The sequence below is a fragment of the Dryas octopetala genome, chromosome 3, assembly GCF_963921425.1.
Source record: "Dryas octopetala chromosome 3, drDryOcto1.1, whole genome shotgun sequence".
Lineage (NCBI taxonomy): Eukaryota > Viridiplantae > Streptophyta > Magnoliopsida > Rosales > Rosaceae > Dryas > Dryas octopetala.
The window spans coordinates 1,035,138-1,050,399 of NC_141368.1; the positions used below are offsets into that span (position 1 = coordinate 1,035,138).

General features: G+C 34.3%; 2 protein-coding genes across 2 annotated transcripts; both read left to right on the forward strand.

The window, feature by feature from the left end:
• Positions 1 to 2,561: 2,561 nt before the first annotated feature.
• Positions 2,562 to 7,607, forward strand: LOC147289228 (cyclic nucleotide-gated ion channel 1-like). The gene is made up of 8 exons (XM_086234710.1): positions 2,562 to 2,620; positions 2,716 to 3,178; positions 3,397 to 3,600; positions 3,706 to 3,989; positions 4,186 to 4,297; positions 4,427 to 4,675; positions 4,905 to 5,511; positions 7,582 to 7,607. The coding sequence occupies exons 1-8, from the start codon at positions 2,562 to 2,564 to the stop codon at positions 7,605 to 7,607; spliced, it is 2,004 nt and encodes a 667-aa protein (XP_086090836.1).
• A 2,990-nt stretch (positions 7,608 to 10,597) lies between these two features.
• On the forward strand, positions 10,598 to 13,660 carry LOC147289229 (cyclic nucleotide-gated ion channel 1-like). The gene is made up of 7 exons (XM_086234776.1): positions 10,598 to 10,638; positions 10,926 to 11,502; positions 11,645 to 11,842; positions 11,989 to 12,287; positions 12,410 to 12,521; positions 12,738 to 12,986; positions 13,076 to 13,660. Exons 1-7 carry the CDS (start codon positions 10,598 to 10,600, stop codon positions 13,658 to 13,660), a joined length of 2,061 nt encoding a protein of 686 aa, XP_086090902.1.
• The last annotated feature ends 1,602 nt before the right edge of the window (positions 13,661 to 15,262 follow it).

Below are 15,262 nucleotides of genomic sequence, written 5' to 3' on the forward strand. Positions count from 1 at the left end.
TAAACATAAAAGTATAAGGGAGAGAGTTTGAATTGATTTATTTGAAAGGGAAACATTCAAAAAAATAAAAAAAATTACAGTGCGGGCATAAATGTTAATGTATTTTTTGGCAAAAATGCAAAAAACATACTGATTTAGAATAAGAAAAAATGTTGAGCGACATAAATAAGAATGTTTGATCGGAATATGTATGATATGAGAAAAAATCAACAACGTATACAGAAAGGAATATTTGATAACATTTAAACATCCTCGTATGCGTCAACATAAACCAAAACAATGAAACCAATAAAATTTAGTCGCACAAATCCAGGAGAAAAAGTACAGGCCGAAAAACAGAAAGATAGTAACATAATCTAATGGGAAGTGTAATTAGTGTTCATTGCATGGGATAAGTAGATACAATGAAGATATGCATACTCATGAAAGTTGACATCTGTGTACCCAGGTATATAGGTAATAAAATTGGTACTCAATTAATTTTGTCGCAGAAGAGAGTTGATTATGGAAGAATTAAATTAAGAGAAGAATTAAATAAGTGCATAAATTTTTTTTTTTGATGGAGTGCATAAATTTTTTTGAAGATAAAGAATTGAAAAGAGGAGCTAAAACTGCGACACAACAGAAGGGAAAAATAGGAAGCAGAGATCAAAGACTGATAGAAAAAAACTAATAAGAATAAAGAAAAGTCTATATTTCAATATTCAACAATAAATGCAAGCACACACCCAGAATGATGATATGCAAAATGGAAAGAGAGACCCAGCGAAGACAGGCTAAGCAAACAGGGGCAGAATGATATGAAAAAATGAGATGAGAGAAAGATGAAACTTATCTGATAAGGAGTAGGTAGAAACGAAGGGACTGATCTGAATCACACCACCCGAAAAAGAAACGAACAGCAATCGAAAAGCCAGACGAAGCTGAAACAGTGAAGTTGTCAGTGAGATTTGACAAAAGGAAAAAAAAAAAAAAAACCCTAAAAAACTTGTGGCTCACCTCTCCGATGCGATGGATTAATCCCATAACCTGCTTGAAATACTGAACCAGACCAACACATCAAACGACAAAATAAACCAAAGCAGATTGTCGATCCACTTCGAATCAGAACCACACAAATAAATGAAGGTGCGACCCAGTTCGAATCACAACCGGAGGAATACATCAAGCTGGGATCAAAGCCTCCACATGAGATGGTTCATCTGGTTGAAACACTAACCATGAACCCAGATAAAGCAAGAGAAGACGAATGACCACAAAGGGCAGGGCCATCTGCCCTATTCTCATAATGGCAAACAGATCAAAAAAAAAAACCCCTATGAGAGCATACCGCAGACAAAGAAAGCAATGGCAAGGAATGTAAAAATTTCGAAACAATATGGGCTACAACCAGACACAAACGCAATGACAAAAAAGGGCCGAACTAAAGGCCAAAACTCAAAAGGCCAAGGATAGGAAAATTAAGGTTGCTAGAAGGGCAAAACCGAACTTTCACGATGAACAGGCTATGAACAGTGTGAACAGTGGCGACTGGATTGCGTTTTAGTATATAGAGAATTTTACAAACCAAAATGATTTTTTTTTTTTAAGTTCATTTTTGCTCACTATAGTAAGCATTACCACTATGGTGGATGAGTGACACGTGTCACTTGACCACCTTTTTGTGATACGTGTCACCTATCCACTATGATGGTAATGCTCACCACCACCTTTTTGTGGTGAGTAAAAATAGACTCGATATAAAAGTATAAGACAGAGAGCTTTGACTTTTGTTAGCGAAATCTTACATAAATCCTACAACTTACATTATTTTAGCATAAACGTACCTATAATGATTTTTGTGTTTTGATTAATTTTAAATGTTGTCATGTTGTTGTTTGGCCAAAAAAAAATGTTGTCATGTTGATGGATAGTACATAAACAAGACACAAATGAAAACCATTTCCCCTTATTGGCTATAAGCCTATAAACATATTTATGTAGTGGGTGGTATATCATACATGTGTGAACAAATGCTGTCAAATTTGTGTGAAAATGAAAGCCTAGGCTAGCTGTTTGATTGACTCCTCAAATGCAATCCAAATTATCAAGTTTTAATCAAATACAAATTTGCATGTGTAACAGTAGACTAGTTTAGCATTTAGAAGAAAGGAGTTGCTGGGTTAGTAGGTTGACATAATAAAAGACTTGGTTGGTACTTTTTTTTTTTTTTTTTTTTAATGTCTCTCCCCAAGTCTTTTTCTAATAAATTTGTCATTGACTTGGTTGGTACTTGGCAATGACAAATTTATTAGAAAAAGACTTGGGGAGAGACGAGACCCATTGTCAATGCTTCCTCTAGACGATTTGATAATAATTGAATCAAATTTATATAGGTACAACTTGATAAATGTGGACCAACTGGATAATTTATATAGGTACAACTTGAATTGAGTTGTGTCTCAAATTTGGTTCCAAAGGGGATGTGCAACCTACATCGTCACCATCATTTGCAAATTTGGTTTCTCTTTGCTAGCTCCACCTTGTAGATCAGTACTTCAGGATCAGTACTTGGTTGAGTTATGTCTCACCACCACGATATAGTTTTAGATGTGGACAATTCGGAAGAGGAAATTGAGAGGTTAGTTTTTATAACTTTAATTTGGACTATATATGCATTTTATTTTCCTGCAAAAAAAATCATCGATCATATGCTTGTTTGTTTGTCTTTTTCAGATCGGCTGTAGAACATTGGCAAGTAGTGACTACTACGGGGAAATCTGTCACAAAAGATGCAGGAAATAGATCAAATAGAAAAGGGTCAATAATAAAGAAAATTATTGATCCACAAGGGCAGTTTCTTCCGATGTGGAATAAGATATTTATAATATCATGTGTATTTGCTGTATCACTGGATCCTTTGTTCTTTTATATTCCGATCATTAACAAGGATATGAAATGTCTCATGTTTGACAAAAAGTTGAAGACAATAACTCTTGTCTCAAGATCATTAACAGATCGTTTCTACATGGTGGACATTCTTTTACAAATTTTTACTATATCTATAGCTAAGTCATCTGGGAACTATGGGCCTTCCTCGAACAGAAAGAAAGCAGTTAAGGATGTTTTGGCAATGGCTAACCGAATTTTTCGGTCATACCTTCTAATCGACATTTTGGCTGTTCTTCCCATTCCACAGGTAACGGAAGCTTTTATATGGAGTAAATTGTTTAATTTGCCAATCTCTCTATTTGCTTTAGGGTGTATACTTCACTATAAAAACATAAGACATTTACTCCTTAGTGGCTACAGTTAATGATCATTAGACCAATATATTAATTGATGGAATTGTATTTGTTATACGACAACTAGGTTCAACAATTGTCTTAATATATCAAACCTTTGTTATTTTTGCAGGTAGTAATCTTCATTTTCTTTTTGAAAATGAGGGGATCAAGATCTTCCAAAACAAAGTTTTTAAACTCTCTTCTTCTGCTGCAATATGTGCCACGAATTCTTCGTATTTACCTACTGTGTAATGAGCGCAATTTGATTCCTAGGAAGGCAGGCATATGGGTCAAAAGCATTTTCAATTTCTTTTTATACATCCTTGCTAGTCATGTAAGTTTCAACATTATATCTTAATTAATTTTAACTACTTGGAATTATATTTTTAATTAATCTTTATAGTAGTCGGGATCATTAACTAATTTATTGATCCTTTAGGTACTTGGAGCTCTTTGGTATTTTTTTTCTATCCATCGAGAGTCTACTTGCTGGCAATATGCTTGCCGAAGAGAAAATGGATGCGAACCCAGTACTCTCGATTGTGATGACCATACATATAGAAATATCACATTAATAAATGTTTTATGTCCTATGAATCCAACAGATGCAACGCTATTCGATTTTGGTATATTTGTTGATGCCCTCCAATCGGGCATACTATGGTCAACAGATTTTCCACAAAAGTTCTTGATTTGTTTCTGGTGGGGACTGCGACATATAAGGTTTGCATCTATATTAATTGATAGATTGATCTTAGCATATATTGAGCAGTATTACAATAAGGGGAGAGATCATGGCACCATTTAAATGAAACAGATTTTGACACAATTTATAGGCCTTAGGATGTATTCACTTTTAATGGCTCGGATTGATTGTTACTTGTATATGTAATATGATTGCTCCATTTCATTTTTGCAGTTCTCTTGGTCAAAACCTCCAAACTAGTACCAATGCAATGGAAAATCTGTTTGCGGTTTTCATTTCTATAACTGGGTTGCTACTATTTGTATATCTGATTGGAAATTTGCAGGTTGGTTGAGTAGTCTTTATATCAATTTTTTTCTTTAATAATTATCATGTCAATATTATATGCACATATATATATATATATTTCCGGATTTAATGAAGTGAAGCTACTGTTGTTGTGGAATATATATAGACATATTTGCAGTTTTCAACAACAAGCTCAGAAAAGGTTAGACGGAAGATGCAAACAAAAGATCTAGAGCTAGATTTGTGGTTATCTAGAAAAGGCCTCCCCAAGTATCTTAAGGAAGTGATCTTGCAAATCGTACAACAACAACTTGAACAAAACAAAGATGTTCAAGTGGAGAATATCCTCTCTGTTCTTCCCGTAGGACACGGCAATTTTATCAAACGCTATCTTCGTTTAGCTACACTTCAAAAAGTAAGTAGTTATTCCTTTTTATATCAAATCCAACGAGGTTCTATTGTTTGCTTTCGATTAATTTTTTCATGTGATGGTCATATATAATTTTCCTTTCACAATGAACATGTGGCCCCTTCATATAAGGATGATGAGCCCTGCATATATGCTGTGTGAGGAAAGTAACGTGGAAGTTTTTTTACTCATTTTTGTTTAATTAATGTATGTATCTACTAACTATATCATATAGGTTCCAATACTTCAAACTATGGATGAAAAACTATTGAAAGCAATCTGTGTGCATCTCAAGCCAATGAACTATAACGAGGAGACCATGATGATTCGAGAGGGGGATAAACTTGATAGGATGCTTTTCATCAGGCAAGGCATTGTAAGGACTTATAGAACAAATGGAAAAGGTGGTTCTAAGCTTCTTCAGAAACTTGATTTCTATGGAGGAGAAGTTCTGAATTGGGCATCAAATTTTAGCTCTTCTGACGAGGACTTGCGCAGATCCACCAGAAATGTGAAGTCCGTGAACAAGGTTGAAGTGTTTGCTCTCATGGCCAGCGACTTGAAGACCGTGTTCACTAAATTCTGGTGGCATTTCACCAAGGACAAGCCGCAGCTGTACCCAGACTTTAGCGTTTCCCAGTTGGAGCAGTTGGAGAAGCTTGCAGTTGGTTCCATAGCAAGAGAAGTTCGTCGCCGTAAAGAAGCAAAGACTAAGAAGCTGCATACAATTACTAGTAAGAATGCCCAATTGGGTAGTAGTCATCATGATCATGATCATGAGGGAAATAGGAAGTTGCAAAGGATTGTCAGCAGGGTCCTCAGGGATCAGGTAGCTTCCCCCAGGACCCCCCGAAGTACCCTTGCTGCTTCACAAGGCAACCAGCTTCTATATCAAGGGGAAGATAGGAAAGGAGGAATCAATGGATAATATAAAATCTAGAAACTGAATTGATAATCAATGGAATATGAAGAAAATGAATGTAGAGATTAGGATGGAACACAAAATTAGACATGAAACTGTCTCAGCTTGCATATACCAAAGGGAAGATGATATCATTTGCCTCTTTCCATGTTCTCTTGTTTCTATTTTCCTCATTTAATTTCTCTTCCTTTTCTAAAATGGACCAAATATGTTATTAGAAAAATGAAAACAGAGTAATCCTACAGAAAAAAAATATATACAAGATGATGTGATATGCATAACATGTGTCTCATAAAATACTACATCAATTTGTAAATCAGACTTTGCAAAAAATTTAGTACATTCAAAAGAAAAACGGATGTCTTAGATTTGAATTGGTCTGTGGCTTACTATTTACTAGGTGGGTCTATTTCTAAAAAGAGAGAAAAAAAAAGGGTAAAATTTGATGGCCTTGTAAAATCAATAGTAACTGCAGAGTGAACTGAATGAAGAAAGGAACAGAGTAGAGGGAGAGTTGTGGACATGATGTTGGTCAGCATCAGTCCAGAACTAGTACATTGGGGACAAGTGGTGTTGACAAAATCAGCTCTTCTTGGCATTTCCTTTAAACCAAAACTTGGGGCAAAAGATCAAGACCCATTAATTGTCAATACTAATTAGCAATTTTGTTTTCTTGGCAGACTTTCAATCAGTATCTATTAGTTTTAAGCCAAGAAAGTGTAATCACGTTGCCCATGAATTGGCTCGTTTTAGTATACGTGCTATATATAGGAGTCTCTTTTTGGTTTGATGATGATCCTCCCTGGCTTATGGACCCTATTGCTAGAGATTGTCATGTAATCTCTATTTCAGTTTAATGCAATCTTTGTTTTCCTCTCAAAAAAATTAGCAATTTTGTTTTGGACAAGGTACCCTTTTTTTTTTTTTCTATTAAAAGAGAGAGCGATAAAACTTGGGTAAATATGAGACAATTTTACGCCCTTCCAACAACTGCGTAAATGAGAATCTGCGTACTTTGATTGCTTTTTCTTCGGGGCTTTAATTAGGCTATTTCTTTTAAATTTGGGCTCCATGCGTTTTTAGTTCAGGCCACATATATTAATTAGGGATTAATACCATTTTGCTCCCCCGACTATTACACTTGTATCAGTTTGCTCCCCAGACTTCTAATTTAGAAAATTAAGGACTCTGACTTTTTCAATTTTGCCAATTGAGGTTCTTTTGTCAATTTACACATTTTTTATCCAAATCTTTGAGGGCAAAATGGTCCCTTCCAATTAGATCTTATCATTTTTTCCTCATGCATCATTTTTCCTCTTTTATTTCTTGCTAAATTTTGCTTGATCATCTCGACATTTTAGATGAAAAATGTATAAATTGACGGAATAACCTTAATTGACAAAATTGAAAAAGTCAGGGTCCTTAATTTTCCAAATTAGAAGTCTGGGGAGCAAACTGATACATGTGTAATAGTCTGGGGAGCAAAATGACATTAATCCCTATTAATTATTATTGTAAGGCCCATCCGGTAAGAAAGAATCATAAATTTTAATGGATAAAAGCCCAAGCCTACAGTTTTTAATTACTTTGGGCCGTAACCTACTGATCTAAGGCTCAGCCCAACCCTCCACTCTTTTCCGATTTAAGCCCAGTACTTCAGCCCATCCCAATTTTTTGAGTTGGCTCCGTTTAGAATGGAAAGGGCATAGCTGCATCATCATCAGTTTTGTAAAATTTTAGTGTGTATTTTCCAATCCGAAATAAGTTTTTTTTTTTTTTTTAAGATGATTTCTTTGTGGCTTTTTTCCAATGGAATTTTGTTATGGTAATGGTCAACGGTTTGAGGATAACTAGTGGATAAGATATGCCTCTTCCTAGAAACACAAGAAGTTTTGTTGACATGTAAATGCAATTGAAAATTTGCACAAAAATAATGCAAATTGTAAATTAAGGGTTTAGGGTAGCAACTAGCAACTTGCTAGATTAAGTTTTGGTCAACTAGCAACTAGCAACTAGCAACGTGTATAGTTACAATTGCAATTCAATTTTGGTCAACCAGCAACTTGCTAGATTAAGCTTGATCGAGTCAGCAAAAATTATTCTCAGAAAAAACAAAAGGTTCAAGTACCAAAATTACCCACAAATTATTGGGAGTATTTCAACTAAGTCCAGAAACAACAAAATCTTTCAAATGAGTCCATAAACTAATATCTAAGTTGAAAAATTTACTTGTGTTAGATGCATCGAGTTCGAGGTTAATTGCTAGCGTGGCCAATCATAAAGCAACATGTTTAATGATGTGGCACCAGTTCCACGCATTATCCCCCCCAATTCTCAACACATGTCCGCCTACCTCCTTACATAGGCCTATCACTTACTCTCCTTTTCCGCCTAAATATATTTCTCTCACATAATGATTTAGAAATATAGTTATTGCTTTGTGAATTTGAACCCCTTCCATTAACTATGTAATAAAAGGAGTGAGTGGCGGCCCCGTATGTGGAGGTAGGCAGACACATGTCGGAGATTGGGCGGAACAAGGTGTAGAAATAATGTCACATCATTAAACATACTGCATCATGATTAGTCACGCTAACAATTAAGCCTCAACTCTAACGATGCATCTAACATAAGCCAATTTTTCAACTTAGATATTATTTCATGGACGCATTTAAAAGATTTTGTTGTTCGTGATGAACCTAGTTGAAATACCTCCAATAGTTGGTGGATAATTTGGTGCTTGAGCCAAAAAAAAAAAAAAACAAGGAATTTGATTGGCTTGTAAAATGCATTTGCAACATGTGGTTCGAGTCAAAGAGCAATTTGAACATTATATATATACATGGGTTTTAATTGTAGAATCTTTCAAAATTCTATTTTCCAGTTGCTGAATTGTCAGCTCAACTGTCACCCGCTTGAAAAAAGTAGCAACTTGGTAGCAAAAAATTCTGCGGAATATATTATGTAATTTTTTATTTTTTATTACTTGATTTGGTTTTCTATCCCACTTTTGTATGCTAGAACAATTCATCATGTTCACATGATCAGAAACGATTAGAAAGTCTCACAGACACAATGTACTATTTTCTTAATTATGTTCCTTAATTAATTTTAATTCCAATCCTCATTGTCATTTGCCACACTGCAGGTTTGATTTAGTAGGATTCCATTCTCATTCGCACAATTTAATCAACTAAGGTGGGATTAATGTTTAACATTTCTTGTGTGCAAGAAAAACCTATAGGTCGAGTTTGACCGAGTTATTATAGGATTTTCAACAATGTTTATATTGATTAATTCCTCAGACGTGCATAAAGATGGTGGCCGGGATTCTTGTAGGATTTTAGTCAATTAGCAAGTTGCAAGCTTGATTAGATATAAAGTATATTACTCTATTAGCAACTAGCAAATAAATAATTATGCATAATGTACTAAATAATTTTTATTGTTCATTTCTAACTGACCGAGGTAGCTAGTTGATAATGGCTGTAGCCAGCTAGGTTCATTGTTTGGCAAAACCCTCCAACCGCTAGCAGGAAGAATAATTGCTGAAAAAGATTGGAATTCCGATGAATTTGTTAAGGAATTAAGGAATTAATTAAGGCTTAATTATTGATTTACCATCTAAAATTGTAACTCATTCTCACTTTGCTACTTAAAAGATTTTTTGTCCCAAATTACCACAAGTACTTGTAACTTATATTCATGTCACATTTTACTTTGTTCCGTCAATAATTCCGTTAAAAATGATGACATTGCAATTAATGCTGACGTGGCGCGTTGGATGTGCGCCACGTGTCACATCTTTGTTTTTATTTTCAGATTTTCGGATTTTTTTATTTTTTTATTTTTATAAACTTTAAAAATTAATTAAAAATAGCTCTGAACTCATAAAAACACACGGAAAATTTCTACGGACTCGTCTTGACTAGCACTAATTTACTACAAGGTTAAATTACCAATTTGCCTTCTAAAAATTTCCAAAAAAAATTAGAAAGTCCAAATTTATTTCTAAAAAATTAAAATAAATTTCCCTCTATTAAATAAATTCTAGAATTTTTGTAAACTCTTGAACAAATTCTCAAAAATATTTTGGAAATAAATTTGCCTGTTTTAGAGAATTATTTCGAGACTTTACAGAAATTCTAAAATTTTTCTAGAATTTATTTTATTGGGAAATTTATTTTCCTCTAAGACTGAGAGGTCTTTTGGGTAGCAAGTGTTCACGAGAAAGGTATTGTTAGCTTTTAGAAGACTAACGGTGCAGACCTCATATTTTTTGGAGTTTGGGAGATTATCCTATGAATTTCCAAAGAGTCTAGAGTATTTTAATTTTCTAGAAATAAATTTGGACTTTCCAAATTTATGGAAATTTTTAGTGAATTAGTACTAATCAAGACAAGTCAGTAGGAATTTTTCGTGTATTTTTCTAAGTTTGGAGCTATTTTTAATTAATTTTCAAAGTTTATAAAAATAGGAAAATAAAAAAATCAGAAAATACAAGAAAAGATGTGACACGTGGCTCACATCCAGCGCGCCACGTCAGCATTAACGACCAGGTCATCATTTTTAACGGAATTGTTGACAGAACAAGGTAAAATAGGACACGAATGTAAGTTACATGTGGTAATTTGGGATAAAAAAAACTTTCAGGTGGCAAAGTGAGAATGAATTACAGTTTTGGGTAGTAAATCGAAAATTAAGCCTATCTTTTTTCTTTCTTTTCTTAAAAAACAATATATATATATATATATATTCCTTATTATATATGTCATTGAGTGTTGATCGAGCTACTGGATGCATGTAAGTCTATAAATTTGAATCCGAAGATTAATGTTGTGTTCCATAGTACCTAGTTTTTAGCAGCTAGCTCCATAGTACGTACCTTTGGTTTCAATCAGAATTGCTGCAAAAAACCTAGGCACTCAAATTCCCTTCTCTTCTAGCTTGTTAATACCATCCAACGTGAAAAAGAAGAAAAAAAAAAAAAAAAAAAGGCACAAGTGATGTTTAACCCGCGGGATCAGGATGACCAGATTGAACTAAGGTTAGTTTCTTAATTTGAATCTAATTTTTCTTTTTTGGGTGTCAGTTTCGAAAAATTTATTGTGTGTAATTGATTGTAACACCCCATGCACAGTTTGAATTAATTCAACAAATTTTATTTTAGGTGCTCATATTAATTCCAACACGTACTTTAATTACTACTGTCATATATCACCATTTCCGTGCCCTATGACTTGTATAAAAAAATAAAAAAAAACATTTACCTCTGCAATGGTTTTTGATATTTTCCCTTTCTGGTTGTATTAACTTTTTTTTCTTATGGATCAGCCTTCCAGCAGCTACTAATTTAGGCCGGCCTGGTGGGGGGTTATACGTACGCCCCAATGTTGCTAAACCAGCAGATGGAGGACCTTTAGCACCGAAAATATGGCGAAGAAGGTCAACAGTTGGAGGACTATTTGCAAATAATTCATTGTGGGATAAGATATTTGTACTTTCATGTGTAGTTGCAGTCTTGTTGGATCCTCTCTTCTTTTACATACCAATCATCCATGAGGAGAAAAAGTGCCTTGGCAAAGACAAACATTTGAGGATTGCATCTCTTCTTTTACGATCACTCACTGATATCACTTTCATAGTGAATATCATATATCAAATTCGTGAACATATTAAAGCAACAAGTACCATACAAACTACTGTGCCCTCAAATACCAGAAGAGTTGTGGCCTCCGATGTAGAAACAGGACCAAATTTGAATTCGGAATCGGAAGGAGGGGAGTTCATGCAATTTGTTAAGGAAATAGCTCGAAAGTTTTACCAAATAAAGAAGACAGTTGCTCAGAAGATGCCCTGGTTATCTCTCCCCCTCTTCATTGACTTTCTAGCTGTTCTCCCCATCCCACAAGTAAGACATCAAATTCTACTTTGATTTTTAATTGGGCTAAATTATTAGCTAGCTAGGTTAATTTAAGTAACCAGATAGATGTAATTATTGATTAATCATGACATCTAACCAATATTTAGTATTCTTCTTTATTTTTTTCCAGGTGCTCATAGTAGTTATTTTCTTCAGCATGAGAGGCACTGGATATTTGGATAATAGAAAGATTTTAAGTGTCTTTCTTCTTGGTCAATATGTGCCAAGGATCTATCGAATTCATCTATCCTCTAAAGAATTTACAAAGACAAGTGGAATATGGGTTAAAGGTGCATTCAACTTTTTTCTCTACATCCTTGCCAGTCACGTAAGTTTAATAGTTTGTTATCAATTTGTTCTAGTTAATATCTTTTATTTAGTAAATGCTTTACTAATTTTCTTGTAAAAATGTTGTACGACATTTCATTTTTCGTGTGTCACTAATTAGTGTTTATATTGAATTTTGTCTCTTAGGTACTTGGAGCTTTTTGGTACTTTTTTTCAATTCAACGAGAGACATCATGTTGGAGTCGAGCCTGTAAAAATCATAGTACAGATTATAAAGAATGTATGAGTACATTTTACTGCGATGATCCCAATACCACTTCAAGAAATATCACATTTCTAAATGAATGGTGCTCTTTAAATGCTTCAGACAATGCTCCATTTAATTTCGGAATATTTCTTGATTCCCTTGAGTCTGGTAATGCCGGAGAAATACGATTTCTAGAGAAGTTCTTGTACTCGTTTTGGTGGGGTCTGCGAAATCTAAGGTTTGCATCATGCAATATTGACAATCAACAATATAAGCACATTAATTGTTTGTAACTTTTGCCGGTCAGTGATTAGTATGTATCTATAACATATTGTTTGATCCCCAACTAATTTTTTGCAGTAATTTTGGAACAAATCTCGTAACGAGTAACTATGTGTGGGAAAACTGCTTTGCAATTCTTATTTCTATCATTGGCTTGCTCCTGTTTTTATACCTCATTGGAAATGTGCAGGTAATTGATAGTGATCGATTTTCTTCTCACTTAATTTTTTTCTTTTCAATCTTCAGGGTTGCTCTTGTTCATCCAATTGTGTATGTTGGTTTTGAAATTAATTGGAAAGACAAATTATTAACTTCATGATGTATACACCTTGTAGCTAGCTAGGATAATTTGAGGAGCTAATGGATATATAGAGGTTATTTTTTTGACCTTTTTGTTGTGGTACAGACACTTATGCAACTGTCAACTACAAGAACAGAGGAGATAAGACAGAAGATTCAAATGAAAGAGCTAGATATTCAAGTGTGGATGGAGAGAAATGCTCTCCCTGATGAGCTGAAGAAGGAGATCATTAAGAACATAAGAAAAAAGTTGGAAGAAGACAAAGATGCTAATTTAGAGGATCTGTATTCTATTCTTCCCTGGCAAACCAGAAAATCTCTAAAGCGTTTTCTCTGCATGGAAACGCTAAAGAAAGTATATTTCTGAACCTGGCTTGTTTAATTTAATTATATATTAATTGATCTATTCATGTAAGCTAATTAGATATCTATGTGTGTGTATAGGTACCAAAGCTTAAAAAGATGAAAGCGCCAGTGTTGAAAATGATATGTGACTATCTGAAGCCAGTGATGTACGCAGAGAATAGCTACATCGTTCGAACGGGAGAGCCACTGGATTTGATGTTTTTCATTACACAAGGCACTGTATGGACCTACACCATTAGAGAATCCAGTCATGGTGTTCCTGTTGGAGGAGCATTAGCAAGGGCTTCGCCATCAGCTATTCACAAGACCCTTGAGAAAGGTGATTTTTACGGAGACGAAGAACTTCTGAGTTGGGCATCCATACCCGACAACACATTTTCCAACCTTCCCATCTCGACCGAAATGGTGAAATGCCATACCAAAGTAGAAGGCTTTGCTCTGTCGGCCAAGGACTTGTCGAGCGTGGCCGCCAAATGCAAAATGTATTGGGATTTCGGGAGTTCAGAGCAAAGAGAAGAGGTGGCGCGTTCGACCATATCAACAGCAATCCATCGTTTCCGCCACCGCAGTAATCAAACCCCACGCCCGCCGGCTGCAGTGGGTGCTCATCAGAACTTGCCAAGACCAATCACCTATGTCAAACCTGCAGTCAATCGCCGTTAATTAATTAATTAATTAGAATGGTAGGTTGTTTAGTAATTAGTGGCATCAATAACTCACCCCCTGATTATTCAATGATCAAAAGCTTTGTACGTATATATATATTGTTACTCACCAACAAATATGAAAGGGGCTGATCAGTGGATTTCTATTTTTTCTGAACATGAAAAGCTTTTTGGTTGATTGGAAGGGATTTTAATCAATGAGTAAGTGTACAGCGTCCTCAATATTACTAAAACCTTAAACTCAAATATATCCTTCCAAGAGAAGGACTTGCCTATCACGAGAATAGGAGAGATGGCATCCCAATCTCTCATGGATCTATGTCTCTGTCTCTCTCTCTATCACGAGGACATGCAAGTTTTATTCAAAAACTTCATCTTTTTATCTAAGAGGAAATTACAGATTTAGTCAACTTATTTTATACTTAATTCAATTTTCGTCCACAATCTTTTTTAAGTTATATTTTGGTCCACTAATTGTTCCACTTGTTCAATAAATGGCCAGATTAATTTTCTCAAATTTGGTCTGCCTTTTACCTTATCAAATCTCACCTAAGTTCAGCAAACATATAATTATTTTAAAGCTATGCATTTCATCTTTACAATCATATAAAGATCATTCAAATTGAAGTTCTAAAACTCATGATAATTGACCCTAAAGTAGGGTACCCGAAACTACCAATTTTTCAAACTTTTTTCAATCTCAATTCTCTTAGATTTTAATATCCTAAATTTGTTTTTATGACTAAGAAATGATGAAATATAACTTATACTTCAATTATAATTGAAGAAAAAACAACCCAAAATATTTAAAGTCACAAATATGGACCTTTATTGAACAAATGAAACAATTAGTGAACCCAAACAGAACTTAAAAAAAATCGTAAACTAAAATTGAACTAGGTATAAAATAAGTGGACTAAATCTGTAATTTCCTCTTTCATCTAATGAGAAACTATTGTGTTATATGATATATATATATATATACATGCTCCTTCTATTGAAGTATACCTCAACTTATTTATGTTGAGGTATGACCTTATTGGGGCCTACACGAGTGGTTTTGTGTCGATCCGAACCGTTCGCAAGGATCATCTTCATTGATAGATCATCCTTGCAAAAAATTAGCCAAATCGGAAATCATTTGTCTATCTAACTTTGATTAAACAAATGAACGGTTTCATCGAAAATATTTGGTTCGTCCATTTATTTGATAAAAGTTAGATAGGCAAATGATTTCCGATTTGGCTAATTTTTTGCAAGAATAATCTATCAATGGAGATGTAAAAATTGAATGATTCGGATCGACACAAAACGACTCGTGTGAGTCCCAATAGGATATACCTCAACTTATATATATAGTAACATTAAGTGGCAGTTAGAACCTTAGAATTCAATTTACTTAAACAAGACATTTATTAGTGGCCAAAAAAAAAAAACAAGACATTTATTGACTTGTAAAATACAATTGTAAATTTAGTCATCTATAGCAATTTGAGTATTACAATTACCGTTAATTTCTTTTCTTATCTTCAATTTTATATTCCTGATCAGAAGTACTCCTATAATAGTGATCAATTATATAGCAACTTGCAAGATTGAG